We start from the raw sequence: 18,264 nt of genomic DNA, 5'->3' as shown, positions 1-18,264 counted from the left end.
TGTGCTACCCACTAGCATCACTAGTATATAATGAAAAAAAAAAAGAAAAAGAAAAGCAGCATTCAAAACTTTATCATTTACAGTTCCTAAGTATTATCACTTCACAAATGTGTTATTTGATCACTTCTTGCTTTGAAGTTGAGCAGTACACATTAAAATTACGCTTTGGACTTACTGTATATAAATGGTCTAAGACAGACATGTTTAACTCAGATCAGTGCCCACATTTATTAAGTATCTCAACATTACTTCTAGGAATTGCACTAAAGGTCTAGCTAGGGTAAGAATTTGTCCGCCCTAAAGCAGGACATGAGAAGTAGTTGTGAAGCATCACAAAGATAGAAGTAGGACTTTATGTTTGAGAATGAATGACATCATGATTTTACCGCACCCCGAGCTGCAACATGGTACTCATGATGACGCTTTATAGTTTTCTGACACTAACACAAAAATTAATAATATTCAAAGAACAAGATGGAAAACATCATAAGGTACGATATTTTTTCTAAGCTGTGTGTAATTTTTGCCACTTCGCAACAATTTCAAGAATAATACTGTAATGATCATCGAGATGGAAAGATATACATATTGATTCAGAGTAAAGCTTGATGACAGGCATGATTAACAATGAATGACCAACAGCTGTACTTTCAGAAAAATCATCTTCCCACTGTTATGGCTAGAGGATATGCACTATAATGTAACAGTTAATGAAATTAGTCATGGCGCTGCTAGTAAAGATGCACTAGTAAGACCTTACCTTAAGTTTTGTGTTTAGTTCTTGTCACCCCAGTACAAGAAAGACAGTAGTGGCAGCACTTGAAGCTGTGCAGAGGAGAGCAACCAAGTGCACCCCAGAACTTATGGACTTGTCCTACTCTGACAGACTCTGAGAATTAAACCTGTTTAAGCCTGGGCAGAGGAGACTGTATGAGAATCAAGTCCAGGCATTTAAAATCCTCGAAGACAATGATAAAGTAGAGTAGATCCAACAACATTCTTTTGGTGTAAGGGTGAATCACTATTGCAAAGCCTCATTTTACACATAATGTTACCAATACTTTCTTTTTAGTAAACAGTGAATGGCTTCTCTGTGTAGATGGAGCAATCATGTAACATTAGAACAATCTAGACGAGAACAGGCCATTCAGCCCAACAAAGCTCACCAGTCCTATCCACTTGTTTCCTCCAAGAAAACATCAAGTCGAGTTTTGAAAGTCCCTAACGTCTTACTGTCTACCACACTACTTGGTAGCTTATTCCAAGTTTCTATCGTTCTTTGTGTAAAGAAAAACTATCTAATGTTTGTGCGAAATTTACCCTTAACAAGTTTCCAACTGTGTTCCCGTGTTCTTGATGAGCTCATTTTAAAATACCAGTCTCGATCCACTGTACTAATTCCCTTCATAATTTTAAACACTTCAATCATGTCACCTCTTAATCTTCTTTTGCTTAAACTGTAAAGGCTCAGCTCTTTTAATCTTTCCTCATAATTCAACCCCTGTAGACCTGGAATCAGCCTAGTCGCTCTTCTCTGGACCTTTTCTAGTGCTGCTATGTCCTTTTTGTAGCCTGGAGACCAAAACTGCACACAGTACTCAAGATGAGGCCTCACCAGTGCATTATAAAGGTTGAGCATAACCTCCTTGGACTTGTACTCCACAGATCATGCTATATAACCTAACATTCTGTTAGCCTTCTTAATGGCTTCTGAACACTGTTGGGAAGTTGATAGCTTGGAGTCCACTATGACTCCTAAATCCTTCTCATAAGGTGTACTCTCGATTTTCCGACCGCCCATTGTGTATTCAAACCTAATATTTTTACTTCCTATGTGTAATACTTTACATTTACTGACATTAAATTTCATCTGCCACAAATCTGCCCAAGCCTGTATGCTATCCAAGTCCTTCTGTAATGATATAACGGATTCCAAATTATCTGCTAATCCACCTATCTTGGTATCATCTGCAAACTTAACCAGCTTGTTACTTATATTCCTATCTAAATCATTTATATATATTAAAAATAGCAGCGGCCCTAGCACTGACCCCTGTGGAACACCACTCTTAACATCGGCCAGTTCTGATGAGGTTCCTCGCACCATCACCCTCTGCTTCCTGTGTCTGAGCCAATTCTGCACCCATCTAAAAACATCACCCTGAACTCCCACTTCTTTTAACTTGATGCCCAACCTCTCATGTGGCACCTTATCAAATGCTTTCTGAAAGTCCAGATAAATAATATCATAAGCTCCACTTTGATCTATCCTTTTGTTGCCTCCTCATAGAATTCCAACATGTTAGTAAAACACGACCTCCCTCTTCTGAACCCATGCTGACTGTTCAGAATAACTCCTGTCCTTGCCATGTGTTGCTCAATCTTATCCTTAATAATTCCTTCCATTAATTTTCCTGTGATGCTTGTTAAGCTTACTGGCCTATAGTTGCTTGGATCTGCCCTGTCACCCTTTTTATATAATGGGATGATATTTGCCATTTTCCAGTCCTTTGGAATCTCTCCAGTGCACAGTGACTTCCTAAAAATATGTGTCAAGGGTTTATATATGTACTCACTAGCCTCCTTAAGAACACGAGGATAAATATTATCTGGGCCTGGTGATTTGTTTGATTTCATCTTATTTAATCTGAGCAGCACTTCTCCCTCTACAATTTCCAAATCCCTCAGTACCTCCTTAGTAGTTGTGTTTACCTCTGGGAGGTTATCCACTTGCTCACTTGTAAACACCTCAGAAAAATGTAAGTTTAGGGCATCTGCTATTTCATTGTCTGTATCTTTTAATTCCCTTTACTATTCCTGATGAACTTGACCTCCTCCTTAACTGTTCTTTTACTACTAAAATACTGAAAGAATCTCTTGGGGTCTTCTTTGCCTTATCTGCTATATTCCTCTCCAACTGTCTTTTAGCCTCTCTGATATCCTTCTTAATGGTTGCCCTCATTTTCTCATACGCTACGGTTCTCTTTGCAGTCATTAGTCTTATATGCCTTATACAGCAGTTTTTCCTTTGCAACTTCTTTTTTAAATCTTTATTAATCCATCGTGGAGTTTTTTTTTAGTTTCCTATTACTTCCAAATTTAGGTATGTATCTGTCCTGCATTACATGTAAAACATTTTTAAACCTGTTCCACTGCTCCTCGACTGTCTCCACATTTAAAAGCTTATCCCAGTCTATCCTACTTAGACTTTGTGCATCTGCTCAAAATTAGCCCTACTAAAGTTCAACTTAACAATTTTAGTCTTTGCATCTGTACTCTTACAAAATACTGAGAATTGTATTACATTATGGTCACTTGACCCTAGTGGTTCAATCACCTCTACACCCTCAATTCTATCCTGATTATTACAGAATACTAAATCCAGACAGGCTTCACCCCTTGTTGGTGCTTTAACATGCTGTGTTAAAAAACAGTCGCTGATTACTTCTAAAAACTCCTGCTCTTGTGCTCCTCCATCTGTAAGGTTATCCCAGTTAATATTTGGATAATTAAAGTCCCCATGACTATAATATCCCCCTGTAAACTTGCCTTTTTAATATTACTAAAAAGATGTGTGTTGAAATTACTGTCTGAATTGGGTGGTCTATAACACACTCCTAAAATAAGACCTTTTTCCCTAATATTTTCCAGGCGAAGCCACATGTCCTCACTAAGATGGGGCTCATCATCCAACTGAAGATGACTTACATTTAAACCCTGTTTGGCATAAACAGCAACCCCACCTCCTTTTCTGTTCTGTCTATCCTTCCTAAAAAATGTGTATCCCTCTATGTTACACTCATCCCCATCTTTGTTATTTAGCCAGATTTCCGTTATTGCTATAATATCATAATTATGCTCTGCTACATACAACTCCAACTCACTTACCTTATTTTTGATACTTCTAGCATTAAGGCAAGCTATTTTTAATGTGTTATTTCTTCTACCTTTACGTGTTTGCTTAAAATTTACATTACTACATACAACAACATACAACAGAACATACAAGTTTAGTTAAAAATGTTATTCCATCTCTGTCAAATCAGTCTTTTTGCGATTTCAATTTTGTCCAGTGTTTCCAAAACATTCTGCCTTTCTTGGGATATGCATACTGATTTCTCTTAACCTGAAAATTGTTCCACAAGTGCTGTACAGTCAGATCCCCAAAGGTCATACAAAAAGATCATTTCCTCGCAGAAATGAATAAAGAGTATCAAATCAAAAGATATTTGCGATTCAATTCCTCACATTCAGAGCACTTAAACGTCTTTTTCCAGATGACCAATTAGCTTCATTACATTTGCACCTGTGTACCCATAATACCATACCATACCATTTTTATTTGTTGAGCGCTTAAAAACACAGCATTACAACTGACCGAAGTGCTGTACAGTTAAAAAAGAAGCAATAATAGAATATAAATAGAATATCTGTTTCAATAAAATGTGAATGAATACAGTAAAGGTCTAAGGCAGGCATGCCCACACTTTTTTGGCTTGCGAGCTACTTTTAAAATGACCAGGTCGAAATGATCTACCTACTTTAAAAATTATATATACAGTACACTAGCAAAATACCCACACTTCGCAGCGGAGGAGTAGTGTGTTAAAGAAGTTATGAAAAAGAAAAGGAAACATTTTAAAAATAACGTGACGTGATTGTCAATGTAATTGTTTTGTCACTGTTATGAGTGTTGCTGTCATCAAGGATTTGATTATTATTATTTGTTTCAATCAGGTTCATATTTGGAGGACGTGTTGTGTTCAAGTTACATTTGTGTTTGTCACTTGTTGTAAAAATAACAGGTTTCATTCATCGAAGTGTTCACTACCCAAATCGCTACTCGTGAATCTAAGATGTTTAACAGGCATTCCCGGTATTAGCTTGTGGATTTGCCTGCGAATATTTAGCGGCAGCATGTCTATTAACTTGTGGATTCTTTTGCGAGTATTTAGCGACAGCGTCTCTATGAACTTGTTGATTTTTCTGCAAGTATTTGATGACAGCATCACAGAAAATGTGCCACGATGTCTGACACACCTCCTTTTTACTGTTTTCTCACAGCTTGAATTGCTGCTGTCATAATCAGTTTGAGTTTTATGGTTTGTTTCAATTACGTTAGCATTTGCAGGACTTGTGTTGAAGTGACATTCTGCATCTGTCAAACGTTGTAAGCATACAACCAGTTTCATCGACAACTTCGCATTCAGCTTTGAGAGTTTAAACATTCATAAACATCAAAGTGTCCACTACTGAAATAGTCACCTGTGAATCTAAGATGTTTAAGAGGTATTGGCAGTTGTCCAAAGGCGTAAAATATTTGACCATTTCGGTACACTTGAAAGTGACAACCGAACAATTCAGCAGCTGCAATCAACTCACATGCAGAAGCATAGGTGAAGGGCTTAAGCATTTCACTCTTATAGTGCTCCTGTGTAGTATAATTATCTCCTGTACCATCATCAGTCCACACCTTGAACCTGTCCCAGTCATTCAATACATAAGACACAATGTTCCTCCGGATATCAAGATTGAGCCTGATATGGCCGTGCAATATGTAACACAGAGAATGGAAAAGGCAGGCGGCATCTCCGGGCATGGAAACCACTTGGTAAGTGACAGTTCTTTGATCGATGGTGATCACCTCAATAGACATCTCACCACCCAAATCACTACTCGTGAATCTAAGATGTTTACATATACATAATATATATATATATATCGCAGCGGAGAAGTAGGGTGTTAAAGAAGTAATGAAAAAGAAAAGGAAACATTTGAATATTAACGTAACATGATTGAAATTGTCATGAGTGTTGCTCTCATATATATGCCTGCCTAAATAAGTCACCCTCGCTTTGCTCTTACTTTATTTACCGTTCATTTAATCATGGCTAGTGGCGTAAAAATTATAAAATGGAAGGAGGATTACACTGAGTATGGCTTTACCAAAATTATTATTAATGGCGAATTAATGGCGATTATTCATAAAGCTTGAATTGGTGATCTGTTTTTCTGTGTTAACCTCATATTTTTTCATACTTCTTCTCAAACCAAGGGGGTGCGAGGGTAAAATGAATCGGGATTAGCTGATCAATGTAATCGGTGTACCAGGAAATCATGCATTGACAAAAGCTCCCCTTTGCTTGTAATGCAAAGTGTGATTAAATGCGTGATTTTTTAACGCGTTATGGAGCACATGCATCGAAGCTTCTCAGCTGTGCTTGTGCTAAGAAAAGGAAAGATTTTAAAAATAACGTAACACGATTGTCAATGTAACCTTTTGTAAGTTGTGCCTGAAGAATTCAGTTTGGAGAAACTCTACAGACAGCGGGTGTATTAACTTGTGGATTTTTCTGTGAGTATTTGGTGGCAGTGTGACGAAGTTGCTTCGGAAGACGACGTTAGCTGCGGAGCTCAGCTCAGAGCGAAATGGGGAGATGGGGAGATGATGACGTGACTCCCCCACCCGCCTTAACTGTCAATCCCCCACAAACACAGTCTCGGAATTTGCATAAGCACACCCCTTCACCTGCAATTTTAATTTAGTTACAAAGTGATCAAAACGCTCGTTTATATCCTGCGTCCTCTCATTAAACTTGTATCCCGCATTACCTCTAGGCATGAGAAACGCCAGCGGCAGCCTGTCTATGAACTTAATTTAAAGTTTAGGTTTACACCTTGCTTTCTTTCCGAGGCAGCAACACTCATGAATATGGTAGTATATGTCACTCGCTCACTTCTTATTGTTTCGCTGCCTTCTCAATTATATAATGCATGTTTTCTTCAGCGCTTTTTGGAGCTCTTCCTGATTTACTACGCACTGCGTTGACAGTCAGTTCACGTGATTACGTGGGAGGCGTGATGATGTCACACCTAAACTCCCCACGTCATTCCAGCTCAACTCCATTACAGTTAATGGAGAAAAATACCTTCCAGTTATGACCATTACACGTAGAATTTCAAAATGAAACCTGCCCAACTTTTGCAAGTAAGCTGTAAGGAATGAGCCTGCCAAATTTCAGCCTTCTACCTACACGGGAAATTGGAGAATTAGTGATGAGTCAGTGAGTGAGTAAGTCGGTCAGTCAGTCAGTGAGGGCTTTGCCTTTTATTAGTATATTATATTATATTATATATATATAATGAATACTGATCTGCTCTGGTCCAGAAAACATTCTACAGGTGCTCTCATAAAAAAGAAAATGAACTGTTTTAGAAATGTTTGGTGTGGCAGAATGAGAGCACTAACTAGCCAAAGAGTTAAATAATGGGTTTAATTAACATCAAAAATTGGCATCTGATTAAGAAATTTATTTGGACCAAAAATATTTCTCTTAATGAGTTTGAGAGCCTCAATTTAAGCATTCTGAATTGTAAGAAGCAAGTCAGTTAAAATTAAACCAAAAGAAATATGTTACATTAGGAGCAGAAATTACTTGCTAATCAAGAAAGTCGCTGGAAAAAAAACTGCTTTCTCATCAGCCCTCCAGCATTACTCTCTTACAGGCGAGGTCTAGAATGACGACATCCGTCTTGTAAAAACAGTGTGATCAGAGAATCAGAAGGCAAACTGTACGACTGGGAATAATCAGGCAAAATAGCTCAAAATTTTCATTGAAAAGCATAGTCAAAAGAAGGGTAGAATAGTCAAAAATAAAAATAGAAAGTTAAATCAGGAAAAATGCCCTTAAATGGATACCAGATGACAGCATTTTTTAAGCATCATTCTTATGCAACATTTCAGCTTATAAAACATGATGTCAGCAAGGGTATTTAATTTCATGACTTCAGCAGCATAAAAGTTACCAAAGTATGAGAAGACACTGCAATACTTGATAAACACTACAATGTGCCAAATGTGTGGGGTTTTCTGCATTTTTTTAATATCATCCTTTTTTATTCACTTTATTTGTTAAAAACCTTTGCTTAATTGTCACCATGACTTAAGTCTTAATATCTCAGGCAATTCAGTTCAGACAATTTCATTGTAATAAATACTGATTGTAACAAAACATTTGATCGAATGACAAAATTATAGGTATAGCTTACACTTTTTGCCAAACTACATAAACTTGTTTTAAGTCTTTTGGACAGAAAGACACTTTTTTGCAGTGAGGCATTGCAACTTGACAGATACTCAAACGCTTGGTAGGTGCCCTGTTAACCAAAAGGTCAAGGTAAGAAAATGATCATGTCACTTTGAAAAAGGCCCTAATTCAAAATTGAGAGCACAGCAGAGAAAAGACTACACTGGGCCAGTTTTCTGTGCATCCATAATTGAAATTCACCAGGTACAAAGGAGAGAGAAGACATTTTACCTTCTGCAGGCAGGTCATGTACCAAGATTGACACTGTGACCAACTACACGCACAGTATCAGCAGGACATTGATTTGCTTCTCATTGAACACACTAGAGTGGGCCATTTAAAAGGTTATTTCATATCCGCCACCCATACCTTTAATGAAACTGCCAGAAGAATACCCACATAAGTGACAGGACAATGAGGGACTGGCTCGAAGTTATACTGGACTAAAGCAAGGCAAAATGTCACAGACACTCTCGTTAACACCTTCTACATAATCTTACAGCAGAACAATGCCAGGCCACACATACTGTGGCTGCTGTGGTCACCAGTATCTAGAAGAACTAATGCTAGTGTGCAGCTGCTGACTTGGTCTGGAGTGAAGGAGGTTCAAAACTTCAAAGAGCTCCTTTGGGATATCCTGACTTTCAACATCTGAAGACATGAAGCTTTTCCTGGCAACAACTAGGAAATTGTTAGGCCCTTCTACAGGACTGGATAACATCCCACAACTTTAGATCCACAGGCTAGTTAGGTCTTTGCACCTTGGGCCAGGAACAATACTGAAGGACCATTGTTGATAATGTTCATGGTTGTTATTGCTTCCCTATTGTATTGTTTAGTTTATTCTCATATGTTTGTTATTTTAGTAATGACGGTTTACATTTCACTCCAATATTGAATTTCTTCTTTCCACCAATATATTAAAATAGATGGCTTATTAAGTCTGTTGCATTTACAGAAGGATCAAAGATAGTATAATGCTCTAAATGAGCAAAAAACATGTAATCCAAAAAAGTGGAGCATTTTGATTTGTTTAGTTTAACTGTTCCCACTATCAATAAAAAGTATTCATCCTCAATGAAGTGATATGGGAAAATAATATTTAACAGGACATTGTCTTTCACAACTACACAGTAAAGAATTATACTGGTAAGTTGTGGCCCATATTTTAGATTTTTTCAATTCTTTAACTTACTGGGTCCGTTGCAGTGTGCATTAAGTACAGGATCATCCTAAGATGATCTTCTTTTAGAAGGTATAATAAGACAATTTGTCCGGTTTAGCACTGTTGTGGCATGCAGTTCTGCTGTGCACAATACATTCTTATACTCTACCTGCGTACTATGAATAAGTGACATTGTGAATGACATCTTGAGCCAATGAAGTGGCATAAAATTGTAGATGTACTTAATACTTCTAACTGATGCATAATACTCGACATTAATATTACAATTGAATTGTTGGAGCAAATATAGGATATATGGTATAATCATTGAGTTGTCGATCATCACAAATTTACCATCTTTCTTTCCGTGATAAGTGTGTTGTTCGTGACAATTATCTCTTCTGCGATAATCAGGAAAGCCAGCCTTAGTCATATCTGTTGATTGTACGAAAGCTTTTGGAAATTTCTTAAAAACGCTTTTTTCTTTTGAGTCCCAACATACTGAATCTTTTAAATGTGCTCTGTAGGACATGTGTTTAATGACTTTGTACCATAATTCAGGATAGGTTTCTCCGTTTGGAATTTCAGCACAGACAAACCGATCTACATCATCTGCTATTAATAATTTAATTTTTCAAAGTAACCAATAAATGCATGCGAGGTAAACTCCATTTTTGAAATTCAATCGTGTAAATGTATGCTCTGATTTGTCCGAATACCATTTCGAGTTCTTTCAATAAAAATAAGACAATCTACTTACGAAAGTTAGAATATCCAGATCTGATGTAGCTGGTGACATTTTTCTCAAGAATCTCCAGATTTCTGGCCATTGTGGATTGCACGTCATTGTAGTAAATAAATCTGGCCGACCGATAGTTTGAGATATTGCCATTGCATCATGATATAACTGTTGCAATGCTCTTGGACTACCTTGATATGATGATGGTAATATTACTGCTTTACCTATTTTGAATTTGTCTAAACTATTGATATTTGAATTTTGAATGTAATCAATGAGACCGTTCATATGTTCCATTCTAAGTTTTGCTTGATTCGATTTAATAAAGAACAGACGATTTGCTTCCACTTTTAGATACGCATTAATAATGTAATGTTGGGAAAGACATTGAGATGACAGAAGTGGACTAAATACATTGGAGCGTATCACTAATTTTGACCTGAAACACTGTGTGGGTGTTATTAATTTATCAGAATTCATGTGTCTCATATTCTACAACCATCCCGTTTCACCATCAGGAAAAGCAAAGGAAAGAGCAACTGATCTACATGTGGTGATTTATTTGTCAGAAATGACGTTTTGTGATTTGCTTTTGGATATACACGAATATCTACTCAGACAATTTGTCACATGTTGGTTTATTATAAATGCGACTATGATTTTTTGGATTCATATAGAAACCTAAGAAAATTTCTTTGTCCATGTTTTGCAGATAACTTTTGTGTAAAGTGCAATACTTTTGGATGTAGGGATTTGTATCCATTATTGGCTGTATAATTTCTAATATGTCCGATCATTTAACTCTTTCGATTCTATGTTGCATCACTTCTCCGTTATCATAAATATACACCTGCCCAAACTGTGGTGTCTTCGAAATTAAACTTGTCATACCTTTAATTGTTGTGGGACCACAGATTCTCATAGCATATGGTCCTTCTTCTTTCAGCTGCTCCCCTCTTTCACGACATCCATAAACCTTCTCTTAGGCCTTCCTCTTTTTCTTTTGCTTGGCAGCTCCAACCTTAGCATCCTTTTCCCAGTATATTCAGCATCTCTCCTCTGCACACGCCCAAACCAACGCAATCTCGGCTCTCTGACTTTGTCTCCCAACCATCCAACCTGAGCTGACCCTCTAATGTGCTCAATTCTAATCCTGTCCATCCTCATCACACCCAATGCACATCTTAGCATCTTTAACTCTGCTACCTCCAGCTCTGTCTCCTGCTGTCACTCCTACCACAGACCTCACCTTAGTCACACTTTCCTTGTATATATCCTGTACAACTCTTACATACTTCTCTGCCACTCCTCACTTCCTCATACAATACCACAACTCCTCTCGAGGCACCCTGTCATATGCTTTCTCCAGGTCCACAAAGACGCAATGCAACTCTTCTGGCCTTCTCTAAACTTCTCCATCAACATCCTCAGAGCAAACATTGCATCTGTGGTGCTCTTTCTTGCCATGAAACCATACTGCAGCTCACTAATCATCACCTCACTTCTTAAGATAGCTCCCACGACTCTTTCCCATAACTTCATGCTGTGGCTCATCAATTTTATCCCCCTGTAGTTACTGCAGTCCTGCATATCCCCCTTATTCTTAAATATCGGCACCAGTACACTTCTTCTCCACTCCTCAGGCATTCTCTCACTTTCCAAGATTCCAATAAACAATCTGGATAAAAACTCCACTGCCATCTCTCTTAAACACCTCCATGCTCTTCCATGTATGTCATCTGGACCAATGGCTTTTCCATTCTTCATTCTCTTCATAGCTGTCCTTACTTCCTCCTTGCTAATCCGTTGTACAAAGTTTGTACTTCCTGATTCACTATCTCCACATCACTCAACCTCTTCTCTCTCTCATTCTCTTCATTCATCAACCTCTCAAAAGTACTCTTTTCATCTGCTCAACACACTCTCCTCGCTTGTGAGTACGTTTCCATCTTTATCCTTTATCACCCTAACCTGATGCACATCTTTCCCAGCTCGGTCCCTCTGTCTAGCCAATTGGTACAGGTCCTTTTCTACCTCCTTAGTGTCCAACCTCACATACAACTCATCATATGCTTTTTGTTTAGCCTTCGTAACCTCTCTCTTCACCCTGCACCTTATCTCCTTGTACTCTTGTCTATTTTCTGCATCTCTCGGACTATTCCACTTCTTTGCCATCCTCTTCCTCTGTATACTCTCCTGTACTTCCCCATTCCACCACCAAGTTTCCTTTTCCTCCTTCCTCTGTCCAGATGTCACGCCAAGCACCCTTCCTCCTGTCACCCTTACTACATCTGTTGTAGTTTCCCAGCTGTCTGGTAACTTTTCACTACCACCCAGTGCATGTCTCACCTCCTCCCTAAACTCAACCTTGCAGTCTTCCTTTTTCAACTTCCACCATTTGATCCTTTGCTCTGCCCTCATTCCCTTCCTCTTCTTGATCTCCAACATCATCCTACAGACCACCATCATATGCTGCTTAACTACACTTTCCCCTGCCACTACTTTGCAGTCTTCAATCTCCTTCAGATTGACTCTTCTGCATGGGATGTAATCTACCTGTGTGCATCTTCCTCCACTCTTGTACATCACCCTATGTTCCTCCCTCTTCTTAAAATACGTATTCACCACAGCCATGTCCACCTTTCTGGCAAAATCCACTATCCTCTGACCTTCTTCATTCCTCTCCTGGACACCATACCTACCCACCACCTTCTCGTCTCTTCTGTTCCCTTCACCAACATGTCCATTGAAATCCACTCCAATCACCACTTTGTCCCTTGGATACACTGTTCATAACTTCATCCAACTCACTCCAAAAATCTTCTTTCTCATCCATTGCACACCCAACTTGTGGGGCATATGCACTAACAACATTCATCATCACACCTTCAATTTCCAGCTTTTCACCTCCAGAACTCTCTTGACATACTGTTCCTTCAGAATAACGCCTACTCCATTTCTCCTCCTGTCCACACCATGACAGAACAACTTGAATCCACCTCCTATCCACCTGGCCTTACTCCCCTTCCATGTAGTCTCTTGCGCACACACAATATATCAACCTTCCTTCTCTCCATCATATCGCTGAACTCTCTCCTCTTACCAGTCATACTGCCAACATTTAAAATTTCCTACCCTCAGTTCCACTCTCTTTACCTTCCTCCTCTCCTCCTGCCTCCAGACACGTCTCCCCCCTCTTCTTCTCCTCCTTCTTTGGCCAACAGTAGCCTAATTTCCGCCAGCACCCTGTTGACTAAAAGTACTGGTGGCGGTTGTGGTTAACCCAGGGCTCTACCGATCTGATATGGAAATTTGTATTGTTGTCCACATTGATTTGGCAAAAGTTTACACCGAATGCCCTTCCTGACGTAACCCTCCCCATTTACCCAGGCTTGGGCCCGGCACGAAGAAACACACTGGTTTGTGCATCCCCTGTGGCTGGGTAGCATATAGCATATGGTCCTGAATCGTGCAAATTACGTTTTGAGCATTGAATGATGCAAACGTGAAAAGATTATTGTAGACTGGGATATTTTGCCTGCAGTGTTTGTGGATTTCACTTTCACCAAACAACAAATCTTAATTCTCGCAGATACGCCTCTTCATTGGGAGGCAACACTACTTTTCCCTTTTTGCTACAGGAATTAGCCGATCTACAAGTCTCCGACTTAAACTTTAAAGCCTTACAATATTTACATACCTCTAACATATCACCTATGTCCATATATTCAATCTCTTTTTGCTGTTCCGTTATTTTACCGAGTATTAATTTCCATTTGTTTGTGCTAATGCAATCTTTATTAACTTTTTTTTTTTTTTTAATACTTTTGAATTTTCCTGCTTTCATATTCTTTACCTTGCTCTGCATATGTATCACACCGTTTTATTTGAGCCTTTTGATTTCCACTGCTTTCATAATTTCTAATCTGCTCTGCATGTGTATCGCACCAACGTTTTTGAACATCATTATGAAGTCTTTTATCTCTGACCCTGATTTGACCTACAAGCTTTTCAATTACACTTGGTCCGGGCTGATTATTACTTTCCTTATTTTCTGAATTTGCACATAATTATTGTTCTTTTGTGCATTCTTCTTTGCCTTCTTTTCTCTCCAACACTTTCGTGTCTCTTTTCGACGCGCTGCTCTTTCTTCTTCGCTTAGTCGTTCACGTGCAATCTAGAAAGTATAACATTTTTAAGAGCTGGGAGCACATGAAGTGCGTCTGCCAAAAGCATTCCAACAACTGCAAGGTTAGATGTCTATGAACTTGTTTTAAATCGTTTGTAAGTAGGGCGTGACATGCAGAAGTCACCGTCTAGTCTCGTGTGACGTCCGAGTGTCTCTCCAAGATGATCATGTCTCAACCCAAGATTTTTTTATTATAATCGAGATATTATATATCTCTTATCTGTGCTGATATGGACTAAAGTATAGCATGGTAATAAATTGCTTATGCTTAATTCAGTCCCTCAGAAAACCATATGCCATGCATGTAAAATAATCAATCCAAACTGTTCTTACACTTTGTGAAAAAGTATTTAAATATACTGTACATTTAACCATTATTTATTTATCAATATTGGCAATGCAGTTAGTAAAATGAACACTGAAACATGATAGGACTTTCCAAAAATTTCTGACAAGCACAACCATAACAATAAAGGTGGCTCTTCAGATCAATGCCATAGAGGAACCGTTTTTGGTTCCAAAAACACCTACCCACATGAAGATTCCAGAAAGAACTTTATTTAGATTTGTAACAGGCTTAAACAGTAAACAACCATGAGTATATGGTAACAGATCTGAGAAATACCAATGGGTTCCTGATTTTAAAAGAACTCCTGCTGTATACAATAACACAGGCTAAGTCCAGGTTTTCTTACTCTGTTGATGTCCTGCTAGGTAGCCTTCCAAACATTAGATTTCAGGTTTTCTTTTCAGCATGTTAGAAAGTTTTTTTTCCAAAAGCACAAAAAAAAAAAAAAGCTTCATATGCAAAGAACCCTTCCCAAAATGAAATGTTTGTTTAGCAAAGGTTCAACAAGGAACCACACAACCCATTAAAAAGAGCCATTATTAGAGTATACTGTACTGCAGACATTTTTACTGGCAGCATCAAAGTCTGCTATTAAAATTTATGCAATTGTGAATTGTATAATTAGGCGTACTTTAAGAATATCGTTCAGCATCTGATGAGGTATTATGTACCTTTTGATGATAACCTAATAACATCAGTAATCAAAGTAAGTTTTGCTGCATGATAGGTTTATAGGGTTATTACTGACATGTTGTTGTGATGTGAGATTTTGCATACAAGTTGATAAATATTGTCTTTATTGGTAACTTAGGCAAAACTAAGTCAGGAAAGTGAATTTTACAACAGAGTTGGGGGAAGTGCATTAACAAATGTTTCTCTACTAGAGTCTCTCTCTCATCCCCCACACAAAGTCAGATTGCCTAACTGCCAATCTTAACCTCAACTAATTTTTTGGGGGGATGGCAGTTGTTAAGATTTTCTATTCCCCCGTTGGTCTGAAGTATGGCTGTTTGGAACTGGCTTGTATCAGAAGCCTTTAAGTATCACAACGTCCTATTAGCTCTAGGGGTTGGACAGAACATCTATAAATTTGCTTGCTTTAAACACTTTCCCACTTTTACCAAACTGCTGAATGACCATCTCACACCATGACAAGAACAACACAATGAAGAGCACAGTTCGGCAGCCATAATGAGACAGGCATGCGGCCTGTTCTGAAGAAAGCTGACCACAAATGATGCCTTAACTAGAGACATTTTAAGTAACTAATAAGTCTGTGTGCCGCCTGAAACTACACATCACCATTTATCAGGTTATATGGTTGCCAATATTCAAATGTACTCTGCATATTGTTATTATTTATGAATATTACCAATAATACATTGTTTAAGTTATAACTTGACTCCTGCTTGTCTTTTACTACACCTAATTGCCTGAGGTTATAGATGTAGAAAGGAAGGTGGGGAGAAGTTATATACTATAATATCTTATAAACAGTGGTAAGTCTGTGAGATTTGAGGCATTCTGACAAAGGCTACTTATTAATAATACGAAAGGGGAAAGTAGAGCAATATATTACTCTACCAAGACAAAACACATGTGAATAGCTGACAAGTCAAAAAACTACATTTTTGGTATTATCTTTGAGATTGTAACAAGTAAAAACAGTGCAGTGCTCCTCAAGATGTGATATCAGTAAAGTGTACAAGTTCTCATCATTACTCTCCAAATAATGCTTTTTGTTTCTTTTAATTTTGCATTTACTGAAGATAAGATCCATTTATGTTGGTGCATCATTCAATGAAACTAGGGTGACCAGGCACCCATTTTTTTCATGCCTAAAATATTGATCATACTAGAATTTAAAAACGTCTCAAGATAGTTGGGGGGTTTTGTTTTGCTCATTACTCCCTTCTGCTGTTCACGGCAACAACACTTTGCCCTTACGATCATTCCCTCGATATGGTACTAGCACAGTTCTATCCCAGGGGCCCTATAACTGACCCATGGTGTTTAAAAAACTCCAGAATATGCAATTTAAACTAACTATTTTCATTTTTTTTTCCCTCCACAGGTAGCAAAGTCTGCATTGCCACAAGTGTCATTGTATAGCCAATACATGTTCTCTCGATATTCTGCAAAGGGTTTCAGCAAGCTGCCACAATTTCAAGACTTCCCTTCCTCTTCTAAGTCACCCTATCACGTCAAAGGGCCAATAAATCAGGTCTATTCAGAAATCCTAATCAGCCAGATCTGTTCTAGTAAAGGCAGGAGAAGCACATAGGCCTGGTGTGAAAAAATTAACAAGCTAAATCGACTCAAGGGTCACACTCTGCCCTCGTAGCATTGTCCCAGTACAGCAAAGTGAAAGATATGCAATACCCTTTTCCTGTTTTTATGAGATCAAGATGTGCCCTTATATATCCGTGGTTTTGGAATGGCACATCCGAAAAGAAAGAAAACCAAACTGGCTTGATGTCTGGCCAAAAATGAATTTAACATCTGTAGACAACATGAAATATGTCCCGCAAAATTAAGACGAGTGTGATCGACTTAATGGCCAATATTATACTGCCTCAAGTGCTTTTACCAATGACAAGCATGTATAGTACCATTCTCACAAGGCAATCATTCCTATAATTCTAAATAATGAAACACTGCAGTAGTCATAGTAAAGAGAGATCTTGACCAGTGAAGGATGAGGGCTGTTCAAACTGACAATGTTTGCTACCAATGTTTGTATACTTTTCTTTATTAAACCAAAGAACTAACTTATAATGTCTTATTACAAAGCAATTTATTTTTATACAGATTTTTAAAGTATTGTTATTTGATGTCATTTTTTTTTCAGATTTCATATATTTTTGACCATTTTACTCTGTTCATTCTGATTGTGTACTTTGTATAAATTCAAAATGAAGATCAATAAAAATGTTATATTTAAAATCTATAAAATGAAGTCTTTTTGAACACTGAAGTTCACCCTATATGAGCCTTACCAAGATACACATTAAATACAGACATACAGCAGTAGGGGCACAGTAGTCACTGTTCCACAACAATCCTTGGATAAGCAAAGTAACAAAACAAAACCATTTGCTGGTAAAGTTCCTAAGTTAACGAATCTCACAGTTTACACTTTTTGTGCAATCATGAAACCTACTAGTACCAATCTTAATAGACCTATTGGGTGAGTGGTGTCAGACTTACATCCTGCTTTCAAAGGTGAACTTTGCTCAACACAGTAGCCTTAGGGACAAGGACACCAAGCCAAGAGAGCAGAGGGCTGCCCCTTTACTCTACGGAGGTGCCGAGTGTCAAAAAAAGAGGTAAGAAGCCAAAAACAAAACATATCCTAGTGTAGTCCAAAAAACAAGGAGTGAAGAGGAATACATTTCCTAAAAGGGGTATACATGGTGGCCAGTGATAAAGGGCAGAGGTCAAAATATAGATTGGTGTGAATTTGGGAATATTTATAATCCGATTTTGACAAGTCGTTTGCCTTTTCTTCACTTGCTTTACCTAGGAAGTAAATTACACAAGGAAAATATTATCATTGAACTAGTTAGCATCCCATTACAGAATGTATACACATGCTCACCCACCATGAGGTAATTTAGAATTTAAATGAATTAATTGAAATTAATTGGACTTTGGAATGTGGAGTAAAATGGTTATGACACAGGCTCTCAAAAACTAAGTTACTTCAAATGGATGAAATTTCCTTTTTTGAAA

At 38.0% G+C, this 18,264-nt stretch overlaps 1 protein-coding gene and 1 long non-coding RNA gene across 3 annotated transcripts in view; one reads left to right on the top strand and one right to left on the bottom strand.

The window, feature by feature from the left end:
• The window catches only part of cped1 (cadherin-like and PC-esterase domain containing 1), a 333,365-nt gene extending 315,971 nt beyond the window's left edge, over positions 1–17,394 (top strand). For both annotated transcript variants that reach the window (XM_039761207.1, XM_039761206.1), the window contains exon 21: positions 16,604–17,394. In XM_039761207.1, the coding sequence (XP_039617141.1) occupies positions 16,604–16,813 (210 nt within the window). In that variant the 3' untranslated portion in view covers positions 16,814–17,394. The remainder of the gene's footprint in view (positions 1–16,603) is intronic.
• Positions 1–18,264, bottom strand: part of LOC120534007 — a 211,459-nt gene that overhangs the window by 159,961 nt on the left and 33,234 nt on the right. The window lies entirely within an intron of this gene.

Source organism: Polypterus senegalus, chromosome 8 (assembly GCF_016835505.1).
Source record: "Polypterus senegalus isolate Bchr_013 chromosome 8, ASM1683550v1, whole genome shotgun sequence".
In the NCBI taxonomy this organism is placed as follows: domain Eukaryota; kingdom Metazoa; phylum Chordata; class Cladistia; order Polypteriformes; family Polypteridae; genus Polypterus; species Polypterus senegalus.
Note: the sequence above shows the minus strand (reverse complement) of the source record. Positions and strands in the feature narration are given on the sequence as shown.